Source organism: Embiotoca jacksoni, unplaced genomic scaffold (assembly GCF_022577435.1).
Source record: "Embiotoca jacksoni isolate LCO1_2020_lvr unplaced genomic scaffold, fEmbJac1.0.p SCAF_6, whole genome shotgun sequence".
Taxonomy (NCBI): Eukaryota; Metazoa; Chordata; class Actinopteri; family Embiotocidae; genus Embiotoca; species Embiotoca jacksoni.
Genome location: NW_027185414.1, coordinates 5532501 through 5559705, shown reverse-complemented (window position 1 = coordinate 5559705; position 27205 = coordinate 5532501). Strand labels below are relative to the sequence as shown.

Sequence of the window (27205 nt, the reverse complement as noted above, 5' to 3'; positions counted from 1 at the left end):
TGACATGGCTGGGAAGCTCAAGTTGTGCAGTTTAATAGGATTTGCGCCGCATCTCTCTGTGACAAATACTTGCTGTACAATTAAACCCAAGAAGAAGGGGTGGGAATTTCCATCGGGCTCTAAGGGTTAATAAACAGCAGAGTGGATATAAACAATCCAATCATTTTCTATCTTTTTCATGTTTTGTTTTATGCCAACATGCAGAATATGAACATTAAAATAAATTCTGGTAAATACCCCACAGAAACCAAGTAATCCAGACGTGTTATTACAACGGATTTAAATTGCTCTTAAAAAAAAATAACTACAATGACGATCTTTTATTGTAGTGATGCAGACTATCTCCTGTCTACATTTCTCAGAAAATCAGCTGTCGTGCCATCTGCCCGAGTTCAGTTTAAGCTGCTCCAATATCTGTCAGCACTTGATAAATTAATGAAACCTTCGTATAACAATGCTGGAACTGGGTCACTGCTTGGAAAACAAACACACATGTTAATCTCCTGCATTATGAGAATTGGTCAGAGGAATCTGCTTTGTGTGTGTTTTTTTTTGTTTTTTTTTGCTTTGCTATCTCTTGTTTGTTTTATGAAGCACAAACAGAAAGCCCAGATACCAGTTCTCCTGAAGACACAGAGGATTTATAAGATTAATGTTATAGACAAAGTAGATGGAATCGGTCTGATTAAAGAACGCAGCCAACTTTAGTTTTTAACATCAAAGTGACACAAGTATAGCAATCTTAAAAATACTATAGATCAAAAGATGGAGTGTTTTTTTTTTCTCCTTTCTGATTTGAAGACAGAAGTAAATCAGATACATAGTAACCTATCTTCTTCAAAGTTGCTGTTTAAGATGCAGATTTTTAGCGAACTTGTCATATTGAATATAAGTCATGTCACATTGTAAGTGATTTTAGTTTTCACAAATGTAATCTTTTTTTTAGGCTGGGAATCCACCTCTTGTTACCAATCATAAAGAGAGCAGGTCCACAGACACTTGTACTTTCCAACAGATCCATCAGTATTGATCCAAAGCTCACATGTAGAGGAACATGGTCGAACAAGGTTTCCATAATAAGGATTCTTTACAACAAGAGCAAACCAGCAATCAATGAATCCAAACAATCCCCAGCTTTCCACGTGTATTAAGAAGGTTTGTGTTCGTACCTGACATTCTCATGCCTCTTGACATAAAGGCTGTGGAAGTTGTTATCCTTGACCAGTCGCTGTTGCTCTTCTTTGTCTTTACAGTCTTGCAAGCGCTCCATTATTGCCAGTTTCATCTTCATGGAAATGTAGACTGGCAGCACGGACTGCAGCAGGTTCTCCTACGAACACACACACAGATTTATTTGTTTTATTTCCTCGATGCCGATATTTAACTCTCTGTAAAAACTAAAATTATACCACAGCAGCAGTAGTTGTTTGTCCGCACCAGTTTTAATTGGGATTCAGAGAAGTGGTTTGTAAAGAAACCAGCATTTAAAGTGAAGTGGTAGCAAATACATCTAAACAATAAATCACTATGCTGTTATCGTAGTCATACTGTGGTTAACATGACAAAGCAGAAGAATTGTCCAGACTGTCCCTGTGTGGGAATAGTACAGTGAATTAATTCATTAGGAAAGAAGATTGGAGTCAGTCTGCCGCAATAGCCACAGGCCTGAGCAGTGTTCAAAGTTTAATGGCTTTATTACGACAGGAATCTGAAGAGGTAGCTTCTCAAGAAATGATGAATCCCCATTTATCCCATCATAAGGACATCAGGTTACATCATGTGACCACACTGGCTTAGTCAAGGCTTCCCAAATGTATTTTACTTAAAACACTCTGCAACGTTTTCCAGAAGGTGGATGTAAATAAAGATAAGTATGAGAATAAACATGAGAGCGAAGTGAAGTATTTGTGTGTACCGATGTGTGTGTGTGTGTGTGTGTGTGTGTGTGTGTGTGTGTGTGTGTGTGTGTGTGTGTGTGTGTGTGAAACATGAATGTGTGTATAAATAAATTTGTACTTGCTTAAGTATTCAACTCCTTTAACCGGTTCCTCATATTGTATAGTTAAACGGATTGCACTGAATTTTTTTTTCTGTGCTTGAAAATGAACTACATCTTTTTTATAGAAACATGTATTGAAGTGTACAACGTTCAAATCATCACTGTTTATACACCAAATTGGATTTTGTCTTTTCTTTCTACTCTTCCTTTCATGTTGGCTCTCGTTAGACGAGGGCTACATTTGTGAACAGTTATTTTCAATTCATTGCAGAGATTTTCGGAAGGATTTAGATGCAGGCTTCAGTCGGGCCACTTCAGGACGCCCACATTCTTGTTCTGAAGTCATCCCAGTGTTCATTTGTCACTATAGTCCAGGTCATTGTCCCACCGGAACACAGATTTCATTCACAATCTAATATATTAGAAATACCTTCTGAATAATCTCCTGTATTTGGCTGTAATTATAAATCCCTTATATTTACTTCTACAGGCCGGGGAAGCTGAAAATATCCTCCACTCTCTTGACATAATTCACCACCACTTCATGATATCCAAAGTGTGTTATGCTGCTTTTCCACCACATTGCACAACTCGACTCTATTCTACTCTGAGCACTTTTGGAAGTGGTACTTCTCTGGATTTTGTTTTCCACTGTCGATAGTAACCACCTCACAGTGCAGCTGTGACATCGTTTTCAATGGGACACAAACACTTGTTGCATCCTTTTGTCTCCAACAGGAGAAAAACCTGCACCTCCTCATCTGACCACAAGCAGGAACCTCGACAGCGATGATACTACAAAAACTAAGATACTGTCAGCAACTTTTGCCTGTTGGAAAACCAAAAAAAGGTGTGAAGAGACGAGTCAAGCCGTAACGTGGTGGGAAAGCGGCTTTATTTACCGATTGACTAGTTTGTGTCTGACGGAGTTCTTTGGATAAAGGCAGGCATTACTTTTTATCAGATTACGGGATCGTCATCGCGTTCCATGCAGCTTTTTGCAAAAGCCAAGTGTGCGGTCACAAGCCTTTTATTTCCCTGGAGTGTTTCTGGACACCCTCCAGGCTGCCAAGACATCTTAAGGACTCAAGAGAATGAAATTGCACCTAAACTAAATTTGCAGTGTTATTGCAAAGAGGTGAATATGTTTTGAATAAAAACATTCCAGCTTTTCTCTTTTGATTAATTTTCAAAAAACTGAAAAATAATAGAGAAATGGACTATGGACGTTTTGAGTTTCAGTAGATGTAGACCAAAAAAACAAAAACATATAATCCAAATGTGTTCATATTTGAATTCACAAAACTTGTTGAAGAGATCAAGAGGGTAAGAACAGACGTAAGGTCACACACACACACCTAATGCATTGTGTGTGTGTGTGTGTGTAAAGATGTGTTTGTGTGCGCTCCACTGTGCTGCAACCTCAACTGCTTCAATTCACTCTGGATGACCTCTTAAAAGATGACCATTAAAAAACAATCACCTCTAATAAAATGGCCATTGAATAAATAATGGTGTTGCATTAGACATTTATTTTTTATCATTACACTTAATCAAATGTATGAGATTATTTATGTACAATGGATATTTTTAATATGGCGAACTACGCATTGTCAGTAAAGGTATATGCTTTATGGTGAAGGGGTCAAATTAGTTCAAAGAGTTTCATTAGTGTTGGTTTCAAAGGGAATTGTTTAAATCACAGTTTGAATGCCATTTTGATGTCCTTCATACTCTGCCAAGAAACATTTCAGCAGAACACACTGAGATCTTCCCGCTGAAATTAATGTGGGAACACAATGTGAGTTTGTCATTAGTTCTCTATTTTTTTTGCTCTCTTTGGCTAACTTCATGGATCGCTCGCTCGCTTGCTCTCTCTCTCTCTCTCTCGCTCTGTTTTTTCTCTTTCTCTCCCTCTCGCTCGCTCTTTTTTCACTTTCACTGTCTTTATTTCTCTCTCTTCCGCTCTCTCGCCCCAGTTCAAATACAACAGGGTGTTTAAATGTCAATGATTATGTCATTCCTTTCTGTCCTGCTAGGCAACACTGCAGCTTCCCTGTCAGCATGTTTTATGCCCCGCACTCAGCAACAGACACAACAAATGACAGAAGGGGAAACTTGCTTTAAAAAGACCTCTGAAGTTGAAGAAAGTCAGCACAGATGCATCTAATTTAAAAGGCATCACAGGGAAATCTAATTTGAGGAGGATTTGCTAGTCGCAATGAAAACATCCACGGGAGAGTCAACATGAGGCCAGCCGAAGGCAAAGCTTAAAAATGAAATAAAATTATAGGAATATGGCAATAACGATTACTGATGAGCTGCTTTTTTCATTTGTCTCTGATGTTTGTTTCTATTCAGGGAGGTTTTCAGTACAAAAAAAATGAAAGTGGAAAAAAAAATAACAACCGCTACATTCACAATATACATTTCCTTTCAATGCATTTTGTTTTTACATAAACTTGTGTACATGTAAAAGTTGAATCGGAGTTGCTTACGTTGGCCAAACATAAGCATTCAGATTTAATGCCGTTGGAGACGTAGCTCATGACTCATGATGAAAGGGGCTTCGAGAGCCTCCGTATTGCACTGACCTGTTGTCTCTTTTCTATCTCCAGCTTCATCCGCATGCTCAGGCACCTCAGCGTGTCTTGGAAGGTCTGCCTCAGCGTTTTCTCCATTAGGACCTTGTGGAAGGCTCCCACCACACTGCCACACAGAAACACCACTGCGTTGGACAGCAGCTGGAAAGAGAGAAATAGTAGCAGATGTTAAGCTCATATGAAAACACTTGTTATGTCCCTGTTGGATTGGTATATTAGACATTAATATAATAAAATTATTTTGTCAGTTGCTTTACTTCTATATGGCAATTGTGTGTTTCCAACTCCGGCCAAATGTTACACGAGTACTAAATGTTTGAATACTAAATATTTTGTTGCCGTTTAATCTTTACCATCGATCTGTTGCGTATCATGTAAGTATGACTATAAGCAGACTTCTAATCCAAAACAAATGAGACCAGTATATATATGAATTTATGTACCATGCTATCTTTCAGAATAACTTTTCATCTTCTATTCTTGGTGATTTGTTCAAATAAACTCAGTATAAACTGTCAGTGGTTTGTGGTAATGTTTTGGTTTGTCATAACCAAAACTGACACAAACTATATTAGAAGTCACCATCACACTCCTCCACTACAAGCAACAGCAACAGACCGATATATTAATTTCAAAGAAAAAAATATATGGCAAAACATGTATTGAAATGGGTTTACCTGGTTGGTAAGGTCAGGAGTGGCCACGGTGCTGTAAATGGTGAAGTGCACTGTGAGCGCCAAGATGTGGGACAGGGAGGAGATGACACTCAGCACCACAGCATACCACAGCTGGAATGGCAGCATGGTGTACACTGTGAAGATGATGAAGAGGAAGAAAGGCACCTGGAAACAAAGAAAAACAATCATTTGTTGTGCCATGATTAAATTAAATGCTACATCTTGCATTTATTCACAGGAGGCAAAACCTTAATACAATTCTTATGAAGTTTAAATGGCGACTACATCTTCATATCTGTGTAAAATGTAGTTGTTGTTGAAGGGTTTACCAACAAAATCCAATTTTCTGTAGTTTGTGTGGCCTGGGAGAACCATTTTATGAAAGCTACTTGCAACAAAAACCTGACCTTAATGTGAACCCTGCTGGAAGGTGAGTTTACCTGGTCCCAAGGCAAGATGATGGGGCTGCTGAAGATGAAGGTGTATCCCATGGTGAGGTGTGTGGCCCAGACAATCAGGCCCAGCAGACGCCTCCATCGCTGGGAGAGCATCTCGGTACACACCAGCATGAACACGGTGAGGAATACACACAGGCTGCCGCTCACCACGCTCACAAAGGCACAATGTTCCTCTGCACTCTGTACCAGCAGCCAGGGAGAGAAAAATACACACTTCTTATTAGTCTCATCGCCAAACAGACTTGCATAGCTTCTTTCAGTCAACATTGGATGAGTAACTGTTCATCCTCATGCAGGTTTCCTGTGGTCGATACATGCCATATTGTTTTTGTCGGCACATGTTTGCAGGGTACTACTGTATACAATGTATGAGTCATATTACAAGTATGTATGTGTCAGCTTTAACAGCAGACAGTTGCTAGTTATAAGCGGTTTTTAAGACAATATAGGGCAACTTTCAAGGAGGCTGTTGCTACTGGATCTGCAGCTGCAAAAACTGAACAATTATGTAACTTTTCAAGGAAGAAAAAGCGCCTCAAACGAGCCTTTATGTGCCTCAACCAAAAAGCAAACATTATGGGTTTCGACAAATAGGTAGACGACAAGATTATTGGATTGTTTGCATGTTTTGTTTGCAAGTGTGTTGTTTTATCCATCTGCCTGTACATATGACAGAATGTACTTTCAAAATAATTTCATTTTTGCCCTCTATCATGTTTTAATGAGGTCATTGTTTGTGTGTTATCGGTGAACTTGTACTTTACAGATAAATCTGAGTGTCAAGTGAGTACAAGGTGTTCCTGAGAGGCACTGATATTCAGCCTGAACACAGAGGCTTATGTTTCACATCTGTCTCCCCGTCGTGTTCTGCTTGCTTCAGGCAACCATCCTCCTAGTTCGCGTGAGTATGTGTTTGTGCGTGTGTAAATGCATGCAGGAAACCAAAAAGTGTGCACAAGATTGTGCGATTGTTTTGGTGTTAGTGGGAGAGAGAGTGAGCGTTGGTGGAAGAACACGAGAGAAAACAAGGGGTTAAAGGAGCGCTCAAGAGTGATCGACGCACAAAGTCAGTGTTAATAGATCTCTGTGCTGAGAAGGCCATCTCTGAATTGTATGGTGAGCTTTCTGGTTACCATGGCAGCATTGGAAAAGGCCAGATCTCAGCTAAAGCACTTTCCGCTCCCTGTGTGGATGTGAGTCTTGACAAAAGCTTTATGTAGGCAGAAAAAGTACAATTATCTTATATCAACTGGAGACAAAACCACATGAACAGATACACTGTTCAACACATGGAACACTAAAGAATAAAAAAATGACTCAGGATAAAAGATAGTTTATTCTATAGTTTACTGCATTTTACTTTTCATTTATCATTGCTACTTCTGATGTTATTGACATAATATAACAAGTGAAAAATAAGTCGTGTCTTACAGTGAAAGATGCCTCAACTTAAAGACGATTATATGCAGACAGCAAAGGCAAAACTGTGGCTGAAACTGTGGCTGAAAAATGTCAAAACCTAAAGGACAAAACAAGGGCGACTAATGGAGGGTGGATATGAAATATACACTCCCCAAACATCCTCTCAGCTCTTAGAAACATGTAGCCCTATTGTATTTAAATGAAATGTAAAGAACCTAAACAATAGACTGCTTAAAACCACCTCTGTCCAATCAGGACCTGCGACTGGTGGTAGAAGTGGCACTTCAGTTCAGCTAGTTTTCCTCTCGGCTCCGCTCTTCATCCGATGTCCACGATTGAAGAGCAGTTACGCAAGCGGACAGTGACTTTCTGACACCGGTGGCCACCCCCTACCCTCCTTAGCATTTAACAACAGTGTTATACAAGTCCATCCCAACATTTTCTCTTTACTCTTCTGTTCCCCTGGCTAGTGTGTGTGTGTGAGAGAAACATCTAAAGGGGAAAGAAGCAGTGACTGATGGGCTGTCAGGGGAGAGACGAGTGAGGGAGGGAATTTAGCATATTTAATGTCAAAATGAGAAGCTGATTATTACTAAAATGGACAAAAAAGTAGCAGGACAAAAAACTGTGTGTGCCAGAACAAGCGATAAAATCACTGTGTGTGTGTGTGTGTGTGTGTGTGTGTGTGTGTGCGCGTGTGTGTGCATGTGTAGACGAGCACAGTGTGTACATAAAGTATGGAGCTGTTGTCCGAGAGTGAAACAATAGAAAAAAGGAGTGTGCCAGTGAGTCAGCAGCAGCAGCACAATTGAAGGAAGGTTAAGATGGTTTTTCCAACAGGGGAAAGTAGGAAAGTAATATAATCTACAGTGACAGAAGCTGTCAGTTCACTGTATGAGCCGCTGGACTGAGTGACTGAACCTCTACCTGCCACCGCGCCAAAATCAACAGCATGCCGCAAATCAGCAGAAGTCGAGGAATACCTGCCTTTTTCCTGTAGCAGTCGGGAGGCACGATTCCTCTCTAAACTCTGACAGCTGCATTGTTTTAACCACCATTTTACGTCTTTTTTCTGGATTAATTTTTTCCTGTTCAGATTTCAAACAAAGAGATTCTGTGTTAACTTCAGCAGGTTCGTGCATTTAACAAGGAGAATGTGCCGCAGAAAAAGTATTTTTGAGCCGACTTCAGCTGAACCTGACCCCTGATCTCCCCGAGCACAAAGGCAAGACGGATTCCTGAGAGAAGTATCATTAGCATTATCGAAACATGCACACCTGATGTGGTCTATTTCATACTTCCATCTCTAACCTGTCCCCTTATATAATCTAGAAAAAAAAAAAAAAACTATTTTCATGCCTATTTCATAAACGTCCTGCTTCACATTCAAACAGTTACACAATCACTCCCTCATTCACACTTCTACGCAGCAGTACTGACAGTGAAGGGAGGTAAGAGCTTTATTTAAGGGAGGAGAGTCAGCCGTCCACCTCGGGATTCAAACTCCATCCAGTCACATCCTGCTTCACTGGACATTACGACACTGCTGCTATCCTAACGTGCCACATCAGTCCCTGAAACACCAATCAACTCAATGTCAGCACCATTGAAAGTAACAGAAAAATGCTATATGTATGTGAATCTGCAAAAATAATTCTCAAAGGATACATCTTTTATTACTCTTCATTTTTGATTTCCATCTATTTTCTTAGTTCATTTCAAAACAGTATAACAGTAACACCATCATGGGCTATTTCCATCACTGTAAAAAAAAAAAATCCAATAGTGATCAAAATTAGTTAGTTAGTTAGTTAATTAGTTACTTTGACGTATCATTGCAGGAAACATACAGGTGTAATTAATACCCGCAGCCTGGTATTGTGCAAGATGCTCCAGTAGGAAACTTCATGAAGGAGAGCCATTGTTATTCTTCTGCTTCTGCTATTAAGTAAGTGCTTTCATTTACCCGTTTTAAATGTCCTGCTATGCAGTAAAAATGTCTGCAGTGAAAAGTATAGACCTTATTTAATGCACATCTGTTAAAAGACAGATCATTTTATCTCCTTAACTGTGGCTGAAAATAATACTTCAACCACGCTCTTGAAAATTGTGTTTTCTAATCTACAGCATCTTAGTTGGCAATAATATAGGCTCTTAGAGCGCAATTGTGTCTTTAATTTGTTTATCTAACATAATTCCATCAATTAGAGAGGGATTGAAAAACAGCATCACTGCTAACTGTGGTCTGAGTACAAAGGCTGATGTCTGTGTGTAACGTACTGGACACACTGTAGTAAAAGTCAAGTTAATAAAAATGCTGCGCAACACTATAAAGAGACAATTTCAGCAGTAATTTTGATGCAGCCTCTGTCACAACAAAACTGTTAACAAAGCCACAGCAGACTGAGGACAACTGTTGTGCATATTTCAACAATTTACAGGCCGCGCAGTAGAGAAAACCTGTACACAACAATACGAGGCAATCTGTTGTCACCTGCCTCATTCCAAGATAGGCACAACAGTCAAATTATTTCAGTTGTGAAATTACCATAACACGATAATTCAGTGTATATTCTTCCTATAAAGAGGTTTACTGATGTAACTATGTGCTTGAAAAACATCAAATGTCAACACCAATGCTTCTTGTGCCATTTCTTCAGCAATTTCACTGTGTCCTTCAAGGACACGAAATACAAAGTAAAACATATTTCAAACTCAGGAAAATATGTCATAGCTTCACTTGTGCCTCTTATGTTCACATCTTCACACAAAAGTGTTTTGATTTTCAGGAACAAAAACTGCAATCGCTGGTTATTCCAATACTTTTTGGGGGAATTTATCAAATTTGCCAAGTTTAAAAAGGTAAAGTTCAAATTTTTAAGGCCTCTTTACAGAAAATAACCATAATTCATGTGCAGGAGTCCCTAAGTTACCTTCAAGTATGTTTCCTGCACAATGAAGAAAACACAGATAACTTTTTTTTTTCTCCATTCGTCTTGAAAAAACCTTAAACCTCAAGGATGAACCACTGGCTCATCCTCACAGCTGTTTAAAATGAAGGCACTCAAACACGTGCATACAGTCGCTAGCTGATGAGCACTCCATGATATTCAAAACAATCCTCCGTGACTACTGTGATAACTTTTCAACAGACGTGGATATGAAAACTCACCAGTCTGAGGGCGAAGAAGAGGATGAGGAGGATTCCACAGGAGAGCATGGAGAGGCCCAGCAGGAGGACCAGCGGCTGATACTGGCTGATGCAGGAGAATTTGCGGTACAGTGCCTCATTTTTCAGCTCCTGGTCGTTCAACAGGTACTTTCCCTTGGCTGGCATGGCTCACACTTCTCACAGAGGCATAGCAGGTGTTAACAAGGAACTCCAGAGAGCAGGAGTGCGTGTCTCCACAACTTATATTTGCGCGTGTACGCCAGAGGTTTGTCAGAAAGAAGTCCACGGTTGTAGATCTGTTAGGGGCCACTTGCTAGCTCAAGACGCTCGAGTGAAACTCGTCTTCCCTTCGGCGTGGCATCTTGATTATTGTTGTGGCTTCACACAGCTTTGTTGTGGCTCTCCCAACTAGTTGTCCTCTCTGTCACTCTGCCTCTCGGTCTCTCTCCCCTTCGCTAGTTCTTTTGTGTCTTCTATCCTCTGTCTGGCGTTGGCAAGCGGACCCGCTTCATCCCTTGCCAGTTACTGTGTTGCTCCCTTCAGTGGGTCGGAGTAATAAGCCCAAGGCTGGGAGACACAGAGGAGGAGGGGAGGGGAGTTTAAGAAAGGGGAGGAGAGGGGAATGGAGGAAGAGCTGGAGGGAAACAGGAGCAACAAAGGTCAACAGTGATCCCACCAGGACTGGAGAGGTAGCTGAGCAGGGAGGTCGGCAGCTCCCGTCCGTAGAGGCACCTGGACGGAGGGGAGAAGGCAGGAAAAGGAATGATGAATACAAAATTATGAATATTGTCAACACCTTTAAAGCTAACACTTATAAATATAAATAACATAGGCACCGGCATAATACAGGGCAAGAATTAAGGCTTAACTGACTTTGTTTTTATGCTTTAACATCCAAAAGAAGGACAATTGAATCAAACACTTTATGTGGCTCACTGCGAATACTGTGCGAGTGAAACTTCCGGTGAATTGTCCTCGGTGAGCACAAGCTTGTTCATACCTGAATCCAGAATTTCCCAAATCCAGCCCTGTCTGTTTTGGCCGCAACTTTTGAAGGGTGCAGCCATAATGATGACCGCAACCGGTATTGAGAGCAGCGGCTTTGAAGCCACAATTGAACAATACAATGTCATGGATTTAAGTCCTACACAGACGCATGCAAAATACTTGACTATCCAGCCGGGTGCACTAACAAACAGGACAGGTACACAACTGTAAACATAAAACAAACACTTGAATGTGTTATCGATCCTGTCTAAGACATGTCTAAGAGCAGAACATCTGCTGGCTGAGTGACGGACGATGTTGGATTGACACTACAGAGTCTGAGGGGACATGGTGTGACCGCTCTGTGAAAACATACCCTGTGGAAATACATTGTCCTCATCTCTTTAAACAATTAAAGCCCTTTGGCCAAGCTGCAGGAGGTCTTCACAATCACACCATACAATCCAAGGACGACACCGTCTGAGAGGGGAGTGGACGTGAGGTGAAGGCTGGATTATTTTGATAAATACATCCTACCACAATTCTGAGTTTGTGATTTAAATTGCCCAAAAATAAGAGAGGTGAGAGTTTGCATGTAGCTGTCCAATTGTTGCTAACAAGACCTCCGTATATTCAGACACTGGCTCGGAGCGCAATGGAAACAAAATGAACTGCTGTCTATAGAAACCTCATTTCCTCCACTTGCTTATACTTTACCTCCGTTCCAGTGTGTGTAGGACAATGCTTCATGTTTGTCTCTCACATAGCAACTGTGACATTTGCTATGTGCCATAAAAACAGTGCAAAGGAGAGAGCAAAAAAAAAAATAAAAGACAGGACATAGACAAACACCTATTTAATTGTGTGTAACTGAAGAGTTGGTCGCAATGCTTCAGCCTTGTAGTGAAAGAATGCGCTGCCACAGTGACCGGCGGGATGACTGGCACGATGGCAGTTTACAAGCCACTTTTCACTTTCCGTGTTCCTGCCGGAGAGAACAGCATCCAGCCGGCTCTCCCCAGCCTCAGATAATACACCACTGGCAGTCCGAAGGCAGTAAAAGCAGCGAGCAGGGAGGTAAAACAAAGCGCACAGCGGTGGTGGGAGATCGTGCCCTCCACTCGCATCAATAAGAAGCAGCTGGGCTGTAAGGAGGGAACCCAGAGTAGACATTTAGTGGCTGTTTCCACTGGGGGGGTCATTTACTCCACATTACTACTAAGGACCATGTTTACATCTTTAACCGGGCAACTACTGTATGTAGGGCTGATTCTTAAACACGTTATTATATAAATGGCACCATAAATGGCAGACAACGCAGTATTAAATGTTAGCCATATATACTTTTATGATCACATGCAGGGGGATGTTCAGTGAAGGTAAAAGCACTCATTTGGTAATCCAGGGCATTAAACAAGGCAGAGGAGGCAACACTTGAAAGCTAAGCACAAACAAGACCATGTTTGAGTCCATGAAAAAACATGGGAATTTCAAGAGGAATCCAATTCAGCCCATTAGGAGATAATTCAGCTTGGACACACAAAGCACACAACAGAAGCAGTCCTGACAGGATGTGTCTAAGAACAAATAAGGGAGCAGTTCTTCTCTTGTCTATCAGCCAATCTACCTTCCTACTAAGAAACTATACAATGAAGTACAAGTTAAAATATCAGCTGCTTCAGTATAATGGCCCTTGTTGAGGTGTTTTAGTTTAAGCCGTATCTAGTAAAAGAGTGTCTGAATTCTTTTGTCTTTCCAAGAATTTCTGAAGCACACTGATTAACCAGCAAGTAACGAGACGAAACATGACCAGAAAACAACTTGAAGTGCAATCGTGGAACGAAGCCAATATGTCTCTGAAGCTGCTCCGCTACTTTTTTTCCTGTCAGTGACTGAATACAAGGAAAGTCAGAACTTGAATAAAAATGTGCTCGAAAGCAAAGACGGAGGCGACCCAGGGATTTTGTCTACTCCTTAGACAGCCATTCAACAATGCACTACTCTCATTTACCAGATGTTTAAAAGCCTCAGGCCCTGATGGTTCTTTTTATGCTTCAACTCTTAAGTTGCCATGGCAAAATAAAGCAGCACCATCAGACCCGTGGCTGTGCTGTGGCACCGGGCTGGCAGGACAGACGGGGATGTACGCCTCAACAGAGTGGAGGCTCACATCTTGAAACTGTGCTGCACTGACTGCCAGGTTCTTCACTATAAAAGCACGGCGACTGAGGGAATCACACAGCAACCTTGTAAGCTGGCGTCACTGAATCCTCAAACAGCAGCCACACAAAACCAACTAACGTCACTGTGCACTTGCTGCGTAGCTGCAGGAACGTACGGGCCCTCGTGTTAAAGAAAAGGGGGGCTGACTGAGAGATCTCCGAATGAGTGTTTATATGGACAGCTCAGGAAACATCAACATGACTGTGATAAGCGTCTTACTAAATACATCTGGGGGCCGATTACTTTTCTTAGTATCTTCTAAGTCAGTAAATTACTGAGAAATCTGAGTTTCTTTAATATTTTGGCATTTCTGTTCATGCCAAGCTTTAATTTCTGTGGTGCTTTTTACATTTCCCATTGCAACAGTCTGGTTGTCAAGGACCGGCAATAAACTGAGTCGCCACCTTATTTATGTGCACACCAATACCCCGATTACTGGAAGTCATTAAGTCTTAAGTCAATATTTTTGTAGACAGACATGATAATAAAACTAATTGTGCCATGCTGTAAATGAATCATAACACAAATATCAAGGCCCCTCCAACTTGTCCAAATATGGTCACTTCTTGATCTAAAATAGCAAGATGGCGACGGCTAAAATCGTAATCCGAGGCTTCATGTCAGCCGTTCACAAACCAATAGATGGCGTCAGTGTTGGTTGCTGCTTGGATAAAGTGAAGCGTCTCAGTAGTTGGACAGTGACACATTGTGAATAGTTTTAGTTTTGTACTTTAAAATGTAAACGGCAGAATTTGAAAATCCTCACTCCAAACCAATAGGGGGCAGCATATTGCGTGACACTTTGCCCTTCCACTGTTCACTTCCTTGGTCCGTGTTTTAAAAAAAAAAAAAAAAAAGTATCATTAATTCATTGGAATTTTCTTCTCACCTAAATCCGATCGAAGGCCGAGAGGTTAAGAAAGCATGGAAAGTTCCTCGTTTGAGACTTGAGATTTTACGGTTGAACGCTGTCTGGAAATGGTCAATCCGTTGTCTTTATGCTAAGTAATCACCTCATTGGTAATAAACCGGTCCTATCTGAAGGAGATCTGGTTGGATCTTCTCCAAACCTACGAGCGATTCAAAGCCTTTTCATAGAGAGCAAACAGGCAGGTCTCGTTCCAAAGCCAATCACTCTGCTTTTATGGTGGCCTTTGTGTTGCCATTCAATAAGCTTGGACAAAAACGGGACAAAGAGTGACCTCTGTTAAAGAAAAGAGAACCGCATTTCCCAGCCCATTTTGCACAGATCCAGGGTTAAAGGTGACGTGGGTAAAGGATAGCTAGACTAAAGGAACCAGACATCAGTAAGTGAGAAAACACTGAAATGCGCCTATTGGATCTCGCTATAATCCCATCATACAGTCGACAAGCATATACCATATAAATGTTTAATCTACATGTAATCCACTCATATGAAACAGGTTAATACCCGCTTGTTGAAAGACTTGCATTAATAAATGATCAAATATAGGTCATTTTAGTTTCAGTCGTCCATGTACTCTCTTGTTTGCCCACATGTGGGTTATCTCGTACTCTTTGCCTACCTGCTATATTTGGACTGTTAAATTATGTTTTAATGTCAGTATCATTTAATTATTCTGTGTCCATAATTAAACCTTATATAAACCAAACCAGGAAATGACCAACCCTGAATAAAACCTAGGGGTATAAAAGGGGATTTTGGCAGTTCACCTTCATAAATCTAATGTGCAGTTAGTCATTCAATTATTTTCATATTTTGGGACTTTAATTGCATATGTGACAATTCTGCCATCTGTCTTCTATCCAGTTGAATATAGCTTCATAACTGTGTGTACAATGTCCGTGAAGTTTGATGGTGTTGTAACAACACTGGACTCGTATAAAGTTATTCTGCATTGCTTTCTGAACAATGACACAGGAGAATTTAAGATTACTGAGGTGGTACCAATTCAACTGTGCTACATTAAGGTGAAATGTTTTTATGTCCCAACTGATTATCTCTACCAAACGCAGGCCATTATGAAGGTATATTAAATTATGAATATTAATATTTCACTCCGTGACCTAAAAGGAGTAAATATCAGTTTCCGCCGCAACACGGGACAAATGTTCTCCCAGTCAGCCTGGGTTGGGGGTAGACTACCCATGTATGTAATCTTGCAGGAGCTTGCCCACACACAAGCCTTTCAGTACCCTTCCCCAGATCTGTGCCTCGACATAATCCTGTCTCGGAGGTCTACAGACAATTCCTTGGACTTCATGTCTTGGTTTGTGCTCTGACATGCACTGTCAACTGTGGGACCTTATATAGACGGTGTCTTTCCAAATCATGTCCAATCAACTGAATTTACCACAGGTGGACTCCAATCAAGTTGTAGAAACATCTCAAGGATGATCAGTGGAAACAGGATGCACCTGAGCTCAATTTTGAGTGTAATGGCAAAGGCTGTGAATATTTATGTACATGTGATTTTTTTCATTTTTTATTTTTAATATATTTGCAAAAATGTCAAAAAAACGTTTTTCACGTTGTCATTATGGGGTATTGTGTGTAGAATTTTGAGGGGAAAAAATGAATTTAATCCATTTTGGAATAAGGCTGTAACATAACAAAATGTGGAAAAAGTGAAGCGCTGTGAATACTTTCCGGATGCACTGTATGTACAACAATGCACCTGGCAGATTAGATTAGGCTCCCTGTCCTTTCCCATATCTCCTCCTCTCCTCCCAGTTCTGTCTACTGGTATTGAATTAACCGCATTCACCAGAATGAGCTGCTGATACCTAACAATATTAACAGGATGCTTTTTCAGCACCGATTTCAGCTTTAAATGCCATCGCTTATAATAAATACAGGAAGTGCAAGCAGAAGCACCACGTGTTCGGAAGCTGGCCGTTACTGCTCAAGCATTTCACATCTACTTCTACAAACTGGGGCCAAGTCGCAGCACCACACGTCAAGACACCAATGTTTCTGCTCGACACAAACAGCAATCCAAAGAGAAGCTTATTGATTTAAAGATACATAGGATTTAGATCTAAACATATCAGCCATGGGGTAAATTCAATATTGAAATAGCACTGATTAAATTAGTCTCAGCCATTTCCTTCTCATATGCTGTTGGGATTTGAAAACACCTGCACACTCACAAAGGAAAAATGTTGTCTAGCAGTCACCCAAGTGATCCTCAGCATATTGTAGGCATAGTCACACAAAATGAGAACAAGTTCAGAGGTGTGTATTATCCAATTAGATGAGTTGTGGTCAAAAAGAAGCAATGAGTTAACATTATTGGATAGCAAGAGGCTTTATAATAAAACAAATTACAAAAAAATCTTCTTTAAGGGGAATTCTCTCTTATCTGACAAATACAACTCTGACGTGCCGTAAAAACATTTGTTTAACTATGAAACAACATGAGATTCTAGAAATGCCAAGACTTCACATCACAATCCATGTTCATGGGCACCGGTAATCCTCTGGGATACTCTGGGATCATTGGTTAGAAGTGGAACTAGTAAAACTGTAATATCCCCACAATTGTGGGGATATTACAGAGATGTGAGGCTTCAACGAGAGCCAAGCGTATTTCGACATCATTCCAACAGTTGTGGAAATACAGCGTATATCCAGACACACAGAGCTGGTGCAGCTGCAGATATTATATGATAGAGGAGTGTATAGGCCTTGGCGGACGTCTGCGCTTTCAGAGTGCCTTTCTAGATAGTTGTTGCAGCTTTTTATACTCCGTTCAGTTCCACCATATTTTTTTTGTCTGTGTTCTTCACATATAGAAAACATTCATAATGTATAATTACGCAAACTGAAGGATGAGCTCTGTGGAATGTTTTGTTTCCAAAGGACACATAATTTGGGGGAAAAAATAAAACAAGTGGAAGTTTCAATACAGAGACGCCATTGTTTCCATCTGGTGACGCCAGCTTCACTCTGACTTCAGGTTTCATAACTGAACACACTCCATCCTGTAACTCTGGAGCAGAAGGGCCCCTCTGTATGACCGGCGGCCCCTTTCACCACCAATAAGAAAACCATAATTATCCCTCAGTACGCCAGCCAGCTTACTACTGGTATCAACATCCAAAGGAAAACCTCAACATCTGCAACCGGCACAGCAGAGAGCTGTTTACACAGCTAAACAAAATCTAACGCGGATATCATGCAGAGCGACTGCAACAGAAATGGGTGACAGCTTCAGATCAGCATGATGATGGTAATTTTCCAGACTACCATAAAGCTCTGGCAGCTGACGGGGCCATCTGGTGCATGATTTCTACAATCTACTGTCATAACTAGTGTTGTTTTAACTCTGTCCATGATTCATAGTAGCATGCACACATAACTGCATGTTGTTAAGGGTTACAAAATTCTTTTGAGCACCACAGATTAATGAGTCAAACCTCTATACGGTTCACACAATAGTGTATATGAACAGATATTATAAAGCCAGCTTACAGTGCTCCCATGAGAGAGGCCCTTGGATATGGCAGAAGCAAGAATTAAGTATTTCACCACATTGCAATACGCAGGCAGTAGAGGGAAACATAATCCATGATGGTTCTCATTAAATGAATTGTGTATTATCTTTGTGAAGCACAGACAACGGAGTCCACACTGGGAATGAGTAAGACTGGAGGGGCTTTAGCTGTGATGAACTTGTAATGCTCTAAAGTTGTTCTGGTGTGTGTGTGTGTGTGTGTGTGTGTGTGTGTGTATTTATGTGAGATGTGCCATGTCACCACCACCTTCATCAGTCCACCGTGGCTTTTTCACTGAAAAATGTATCCCAATGAATGAAGCACACAAGCGAGATTTGATTTTAAGATCTCGAGTGAAAACATGTGTGTCTCTGAAATCAGACATTCATGGCAGAATCTCATGAAGGGCAGAAAGTTAACTCCCCCTCCAGTAAATTTGGTTTCAGATGCTAGGGAGCCTTTTCTGAATTAAAAAACACAAAACTGCATTTTTCATATTGTATGTATATATACTGTGTCTGTAAATATTTAGATTGATAATACCAGCTCATGATTGTTTGTTCAACAGGGTTGAGGTCTTGTTTCACATTACAAGCAAATCCAGGTTAATGGGTCCTTGACAGCAGTGATTTGCACACCACATTGACAATGGAATTACATAATATCTATTACACAACATCACAAGAATAATAGAAGGTAACCAGTCTGCTTCCAGGTGTACTGTGTGTCTGCAGATACGGCATAACTTGTATTTGTTTTTCCATGTTTTTGCATAGCCCAGACAGACAGTGTCTAGAAAATATTTAAGAAATTTGGCAAGTTTAACCCAATTTATAGTATTACTTTACTTAAAAAGAAATGTTGTTTTTTGGTTTTTGGTCTCCCAGGTGATGGTGCCGTGTTTGGTCTATCCCGGTCGTCACGTTGCCGACTCCAAAGGGCAGTTTGAGCGCATCTCTCAGACGCCAATGGCTTTGACCGAATGGCAGTATTGGACGCATTGAGAATAAGAAGAGGAGACAGCAGAGACACTTTACACCATTACTTTTTTTTTACTACATTGTATTTTACTTTCTCATGTCTCACATTATTCTTTTCACCGTGGATAAGATACTGTCGTCTTCATATTATTTGTCAGGGAGTACTGTGCTACATGAATTCTCTCCCTCAAGGCCACAAGAAAACAACACTAAGAGTTGGGGAAGATGACGAAGTTGTATTAAACATGTCTTCAGTATTACAAAGTAAGAGACAGTTAAGCCATCAATTCCCACACAGTTTTAAGTAGAATCTACAAATCCAATTCCTTCTCATACCGGCTGATCTGATGTTCACATAAAGCGGTACATTAAGTGTGACATTAATCTAAAGCTTTCAGATTGAGGGGATTAACATTCCCTGGGCGAGTCCATGCGCAGGCTGTGACTTCATTCCCAGTAATATTTAATTCTCCTGTATGCCAAATGTTGAAGCTATGATTGTTTTCTAATCTATGTGCTGCATTTCATGCTCTCCTCCCTCTCTGCAGCCCTCAAGGTCTCCAACAGAAGCACTGCCAACAGAATGGCAAAACATTATGCAAATCAAAGCAAGTCTGCCTCTTGCAAGGCCGTACATTCCACCGTACAATTACATCCCCGGAGAATTTAGATGAGACAGATGACTATTTTACATTTTGATCAGATTTATGATTGAAAATGCTCCATGTAATGCACAATGTACAGTGCTGAAAGTACCACATTATACTTATAGAGTACTTGGAAGTAGGCAAGTTTACATTCAGACAGCAGATACTGAAGAGAGCCACAGCCTCAGACTTTGCAGGTTCAGGGTCTTTCTAAAGGGACGTTCAAAGAGATACAAACACTGACCAAAGCAAAAATGGCTATATGGCTATAAATCTAAAAGATCAAATCAGACATGAAGCCTGTTGATATAAAATGATCTCATACATGTGCAGTTTTCTTGCTAAAATAAAAGGTGAAAATGTGAACTTTTAAAAAATAACAGTCCATTTGAATGCATTCATTACTGCAATGAAGCCATTGGCAATAAATATTCCACAATCACACTTTGGTTTGATTACTAATATCTGGATCTGATTTGTGTTGGTGTTGTTTGGCAGGCACAGGGACAGGAAGTACTGCAGGTTGTCAGGTTGGTTGGAAAATGATTTAGTCAAACTATGAACGTATCCTGGAGGCCAATGTTCCACGCAGGTGTTGATTGATCTCAACAACTACAAAACACACAAGATCTACAAAAGGTTTGCAATGGCCTTCATAGTGTACAGTACAAATACAGAGAACAGCTTTGACCTAAAACTCAGTGTAAACAAGACAAACCAAGAATATGTCAGCACTGGAAGTGGTCTGCAAAGAAGGGTAGAAAAATATTTCAAAAGCGTGAAGAAAAAGACTCTTAGTTGGGAACATTCTGCTAAAGAAAGTTTTACTAAGTGCTGGCTGACACGACGCCAAACCTTCACACCCTTTTATTTCAAGCTCACAACCAATAATTGTGCTAAAAAAAAATGCAAACATCTGTCGAAAATTGTGTTTGTTAGAAGAAAAAAAAAAAAATCAACCAACCAACAAACGTAGATACTACTGTACTGTTCGTACTAGACCTGTCAATTTTATCAGCCATTATTATTATTATTATTATATTGTCTAATATTTGCTGGGTTTAAGATGTTTTTCTTAAAAGCATAGAAATACAGAAAAAGGTGCCTCAGAAATGTACAAATTGTTCTTTTTGTGTTTTCCTCTTTTGTCTTTTGTGACCATTAAATTCCCAATGAAGTAAACTGTTTCAGTGAGCTGAAGTAATTTTGCACAATTAAATTTATTGTCAAACTTTAAAATAATCCTGCCTCAATTACATAACTATGTCACAAGCGTTTAACAACCACATTTGAGGGATAAAGTAGTTCTTTATGTGTACATAAAGAATTACAGTTATTGATATATTGTCAATACATCTATGATCGTCATTTTTTACATTCCCCAATGTAGGTGTTGGGCCCAAAAAAGGGCGCAATTGGGCCGGATAGGCTGCGCTGTAGTTTGTACATTTGGTTGCGTATTCAGTTTCAGTTTATAAACCATTTCAGACACTTGGGACTTGAAAAAACGTGTTCTTGAATACTGACGTCACATCAACCTGCCTGAACCTGTGAGTGTTATTTTTTTATGCAGGACAAAGTAACGAGTAACAAGCTCGCTTCAGTTTCATTTATTTTAATTCCATCATTTAACTTGAAAAAGTAATTAGTTAGTTAGCTTTATTGATTACCACCAAAAGTAGTGTAATTACAGTCATGCATTACTCTCAACAGTGAAAAGAACAACAAGGAATCCAATATAAAAACCCTGCAAATCCATTAACATCATAAGGTCCTGTAACCTCTGACCAAAAATTCTACAAATATCATCCAACACAGAAACAAATCACAGTAAAAAAGGATGTCAGCATACATGACCCACATAGTAAATTAAATTAGATCAAGGATTCATTTTTAGTGTGGATTTGACATGGCACTGGGTGTGCATGCAGGGAGGAATCAGCCTGTCTGCAAAGGCCCAAACATAGAGGACCAATGAGTGTTGTCACACACACCCTGCACATACAGTAACCCGTCCACACACCAGGCAAAGGGTTTGACGTGAGCCAACAGCGCTGTTACAAGAGGGGTGAGATGACAGTGTGCTAAGCGACATTCTCCCATCCCTCAAAACACTACTGACAAGCAGCCCTGCAGCCAAGCATTTAAACCCTGAATGCACCAGCAGCGTTTAGGGGCCGTCAGTGTCAAACTTAGACTGGTTCGACAGCAGCTCAGTGATTAGCAGCGTTGCATCACAGCATTCGCATGTTTCCTCCCACACCAAAGGACAGACTTATGAGGGAGGAACGCTCCTGCTATTGTCCTTGATAAAGGCACGAGCTTCAGGCTGCTATATGATTCAAGCGAGGTTAGGTCAAATAGATGTGACATATTTCTCCACAGGTATAGGCAGAAGATTACAGTTTAAACTGTTTGAGCGAGCCAAACGTTTATTAGTTAACTGCCTCAGCAAAGGGCTGATTGAGTGACTCCTTGCTGTAGATGTGTTGGGATGAATAGCTGTGCTCAGAAAAACAATACATGTGTAACAGGGAGAAGAAATGCTGACTGCATGTGCTATGAGTGCTGCATGGCACGACACATTCTGCTAAGCCTTCAATTACAGCTGTGCAGCAACAGAGGGGTCAGACGATGGGAGTGACGCAGAGGGAGCACAGAGGGATCTCATTACCTCAAATGCCTCCTGGGAGCGTGGATGGCTGGAGTGGATGGAGGCTGAGGACTTAACTAATCATAGCCTTGCCTCTCCACTGAGTGTCTTCATTAGCACTCTTAAAATTTCTGTTCCTTTACCAGCGTTTGCATACAACTCGCATCCCATTCGTGCTTCGCCGAGTCTCGGTATTCTACCTCACGGTGGTCTAGACGTCGGCTCTGCCAATGGCACACGACTCCTTCTGACTCAATGGAGGTCTTGTCTGCGGCAGTCTTACAGTAAGGGGCAAGCCTAGAGTAGCATGTTTCGTAAAAGCCACCCTCTATGTTTTGCCAATGCAAGTCAAGGAATGTGCAGGAAAGCATCCCCGTTGAACACCCACAGAGTCAGGAATGTCTTCAGGCAGCAGCACACTTCCTTGGGTTTGTGCGGCTGAGTGGGAAGAGGAGTTTCTGGCTGAGGTGGGTGAAGGAGAGGTTACTCCCACAGAGCATCTGTCTGCTGTGCAGGATTTCTCAGAGGAACTGGCTTGAGATGACTCCAGTTTCACTGCAGCCCCTCCCAAACATGACTCACAGTCTCACTCTGTGCTGGGCATAGACAAACTCATCCAGGTGTGAGGAACTTATCCTATGTGTGTGTGTGTGTGTGTGTGTGTGTGTGTGTGTGTGTGTGTGTGTGACTCCAACCAGAATTACAAAGGGTGAATCTGTCTGTATATTTAACTACAGCAATGAGTAGTTACTGGTCACTCTGAATAAGAGCCAACAAATGGATAGGTTTCCTCTGTAGCATGACAGAACAGGGAAAAGGTTACTAAATCATTCTGATTCAAACAGTTTACAGCTTCAGCTATATTCAGTACTTTTCATAGTTTTAATCCGGTATATGTAATTACGTAATCAGGCTGTAGCAGCTTAAGTTTATTGGCAGCTGTTTGCTGTGATATGAACTACGGTTTGATGGTGAGAATGTAAATCCTGAAATAGATATGATGCGATCAGTAAGAGAAAAGACGCAGCATTTCTGTAGGAACTAAAGAAACACTGTTTATCACTGATGCAAAGTGATGCTTCCTTTACCATATGCAGTATATTAAAAATGATTCTTTGGATCAGCTAAGGACTAATCTTTCTAAACATTACCTAACCTTACCTAATAATAACAACAGGGGAAATAGCGCATTTTTAGGGACTATTTTCAGCAGTAGAACTAAAACAGGAACAATTACTTGCAGTACTAGAGAGGTGTACAATGGGAATGATTTGATGTAAAGAAAGAACATGTCTCGCACCGCAACGGACTCCCTCACTGGTGCGTTTTTCCATTACATTTGGACAACAATGGAGCTTTAAGGTACAGAAAAATAAGATTTGTAAGGCTCGGGTACAATATTTTATAGCAGATTATTGGTTTTGGTATTTTTATGATATTTGCTGATAAGAAAATGATAGAATATCTCGAGACTTATGTATTTAAAGCTTTTTTTCATTTCCATATATATAAAATGATGAAACAATCGTGATACAATTGGTTGGCGATTCGACTGCAACCACCACAAATATAAAACTTTGTTCATCAAATCCAAGGGAAGAAAAAGGCAGAACTGCAAGCGTCTGCCTTTTTTTTTTTATCCTTCAGCTGAACTGCCTGAAGAAGCAGCGTGCAGCAGCCTGCAGTCACCGGGGAACACAATTTCCTCATTTACTAAAACCATCAAAGTCAGTGTTCATAATATCTAAAATGTCTACTAAGCACACTGCAATGGTACACACACACACACACACACACACACACACACACACACACACAGGCTTCATCTGAAAGAGGAACACAGAGATCTTTTTGTTCAGGATACTGTTAGCGATCATGTCTTTGAACTACATTAGATTTGCAATGCAGCGCAGAGTAACTGATTTCACAATAGATGTTAACACAAGTTTTTGGATTACAAATTGTCACCCTAAAAACCTAAAGATGTAGTATTGTGTACACAGCCCCTGCAAACATGTTGTCAAAAACAGTCTGATGTGTTTGACTATCAGCGATGCTGTAGCTGATTGTGCCGCGATGTAAGCCTTTTAAGTTTCAGGAAAAAATGATCCAACACATTTTCTACTACTTCATCTCTCCCACAGTTTTTGCTCTTTTCACCTTTCTACTTTTCTCTCTGTTTGTCTCCTCATTTCCTCATCTGAATGTATTTCTACAGATCTCGATCGTCAACACACATACAGCTTTTCAGCGCTTCGGAGGCTCTTGAGTGAAGGCCAACCGTAACGTGCAACATACAGTCGACCGCACACCATCTCACTTCCTTGGTAACCGTGACTCATTTCCCTAACAACTCTGCAAGGACAGCTTCATAAAAAGGGAACCTGCAGCCACAGCACAATTAGTCACAGATGGGTGGTATTAGGAAAGCATCCGCTGATCTTAAGTTTTGTGAGGGCAAACATCAATCTAGTTAGGAAAGATAAGCACAGATGCAGATAAAAACCAAGCATTCATAATCAATTTATGGGCACACGGTTTCTACCCCCGAGATGAGTAGTAATGGATCCTTAAAAGGCTGTAAAAGAGAAATCTATTTGATAAACAACAGAGACGGTGACACGAATTCATAACACAAATCACTATTGCTCCAACAGCTAATAGCATCACAGGTTAGATGAGCTCATCTTAATTCATTAATGGAATTAATTCATTCTTTTGTGTTTGCGACATCTGAGCCTAAAGCTTTGGGTCGCTCCACTGGACCACTTTATCCCAAATGGTGACAGCAGTGTGACAGCTTCACAAAGGATGGATGGAGGGATGGAGGGATGGAGGTGTGTGTGTGTGTGTGTGTGTGTGTGTGTGTGTGTGTGTGTGTGTGTGTGTGTGTGTGCGTGTGAGTTTTTTGTGCCAGAAACCAGATCCTTTCCATCACAAGACTAAAAGGCAGTAGGACACTCGCAAAATGCAGAAGTGATAAACTTGGTTACAAACCTTAATTTTGTCTAATAAAATCTTTCCCATCAAACAGAAACATGTTACTTTTTTATTGTACTCTATTAATCCCCGAGGGGAAATTCTTTCGCTGCAGCAGCATCCCGAGGGGGAGCTGCTGCAGCAGGCTGCCACGACCGCGGCGCCGACTAACCTGAGGTGCATGTTTTTGGGTGATGGGAGGAAGCCGGAGAACCCGGAGAGAACCCACGCAAGCACAGGGAGAACATGCAAACTCCGCACAGAAAGGCCCAGGACCGGATTCGAACCCGGAACCTTTTTGCTGTGAGGGGACAATGCTGTGTCCTGTGGTGTTTGTTAAGTGAACTGGAGCCCCTCAGCCCCCCGGGGTCTTCCAGGACCAGGGGCCTTTAGTTCCATGAAACGGGTCAAGACGGACTGAAGGAGAAACCTCAGTATGCAGACACTGACGAGGCTGCTCCTTCAGCAGCTCCTTCACACTCATTTCTGGCCACAAACCGATCTAAATGTTGCTGCAGTGTATTATGTATAATAAATCACCAAAATGATGGCTGCCGGCCCAGTGACGAGTAAAACTCTGACCTACTGGCCAAGTGGGCCAGTGGTGAAAAAAAAAAGGTCCAACTGATGTTGAGTATAATGTGGAACTAAAGTATGAGGTCAATGTAATGACATTATTCAAAATCCTCTCCTCAAAGATCTAATTTGATTAATCTCTCCTCATATCTAACACCGAGACAAACCGTCATCAACCTGATTGATACTGTCCTACATTCTGGTATTTAATGTGGCCGGTAGATGTGCAGTATAAAGGGTGGTGTTTTGGGTTTTTTCCTTGAATAAATGATACGAGTTGAGGTCAGTAAACTATTGTTTTACCTCTCAGTGATGCTTCATAGCAAAGAGACAAAACATCTACTCATTAACTTAAATCCAGCAGACGGGCTGTTCGGGACAGTTAGTGTCTTGACATGTTACAAAGTGAGACCTGACGTTTCTGATATTTTTCACACTTAAGTTCAGGGTAATATATTTTTCTGTATTCCAACAAGCGAAGACGAGTTTGCTTGACGATTCATTCTCCACAAATGGAAGAAGACACGAGCCAGAGGAAATGAGAGCTATACAATAACAGCGAGAGCATACTACTCTTGGTGCAATAAGAACAACCAGGAACTCTTTTCCGTGTCCATTTACAAAGGTGGATAAATTATCATTAATATGTATGATTTTACTTGTTTCTCTCCCCCACAGTGGTTATATGCGTGTGTGGGATGAATGTAGGCTGGGGTTTGTGGTAATTGTGTCTGGTACTTGATTGAGTTATATAAATCATGAGAAGAAGAAGAAGAATTTTGGTGGACAAGGTACATCCATGACGTCTAAATAATGGCATAACGAACGTGCTTCTCCGTTCAACATATAAACACACAACATATTAGATATTGAATGTTATCTGGCGCAGTGTGAATTGTGCAGCCCTCCTGCCTGCCATCCAGCTTCTCTCCAGTTGCATTCAGCTATTATCTTAGGCTCTCCACTCTATTCATTTGACAGGTCGTCCATCAGCCCTTCTTCTCAAACACGGAGCCAATCCTGGCTAATCACTCGTTAACCAGCCAAGCACAATGAGTGGCTTGTTGAAGCAGCAAAACGCCATAAGCCTCCCTGTGGCATGCAAATACGGCACATTTCATAAACACTAACGCACACACTCGTACTACAACACAAAACAGCATTCACCAAGCGAAGCCCTGCGTACCAACTAATTAACTACAAACATCACACTTTGTAAACTGTATGTGAGAACTTCCTATTTGGAGGACATTTTTATTTGCTTTAAGGCCAATAATATCAGCAGTCTCTCTTCAAAATGTGTAATAACAGAGTGGCAAAGATTCTGCGATCCTCAGAGATCTTCAC

At 40.9% G+C, this 27205-nt stretch overlaps 1 protein-coding gene across 2 annotated transcripts in view; it reads right to left on the bottom strand.

The window, feature by feature from the left end:
- adcy7 (adenylate cyclase 7) overlaps positions 1–27205 on the bottom strand; it is a 56756-nt gene that overhangs the window by 22105 nt on the left and 7446 nt on the right. Inside the window, exons 2-7 of one of the 2 annotated variants that reach the window (XM_069174180.1) lie at positions 11008–11063; positions 10332–10898; positions 5720–5917; positions 5280–5444; positions 4594–4743; positions 1170–1330 (exon numbers count right to left, since the gene is read on the bottom strand). In XM_069174180.1, the coding sequence (XP_069030281.1) occupies positions 1170–1330; positions 4594–4743; positions 5280–5444; positions 5720–5917; positions 10332–10496 (839 nt within the window). In that variant the 5' untranslated portion in view covers positions 10497–10898; positions 11008–11063. Of the gene's footprint in view, positions 1–1169; positions 1331–4593; positions 4744–5279; positions 5445–5719; positions 5918–10331; positions 11064–27205 lie in introns of both variants that reach the window. The other variant, XM_069174182.1, reaches the window with a different exon arrangement.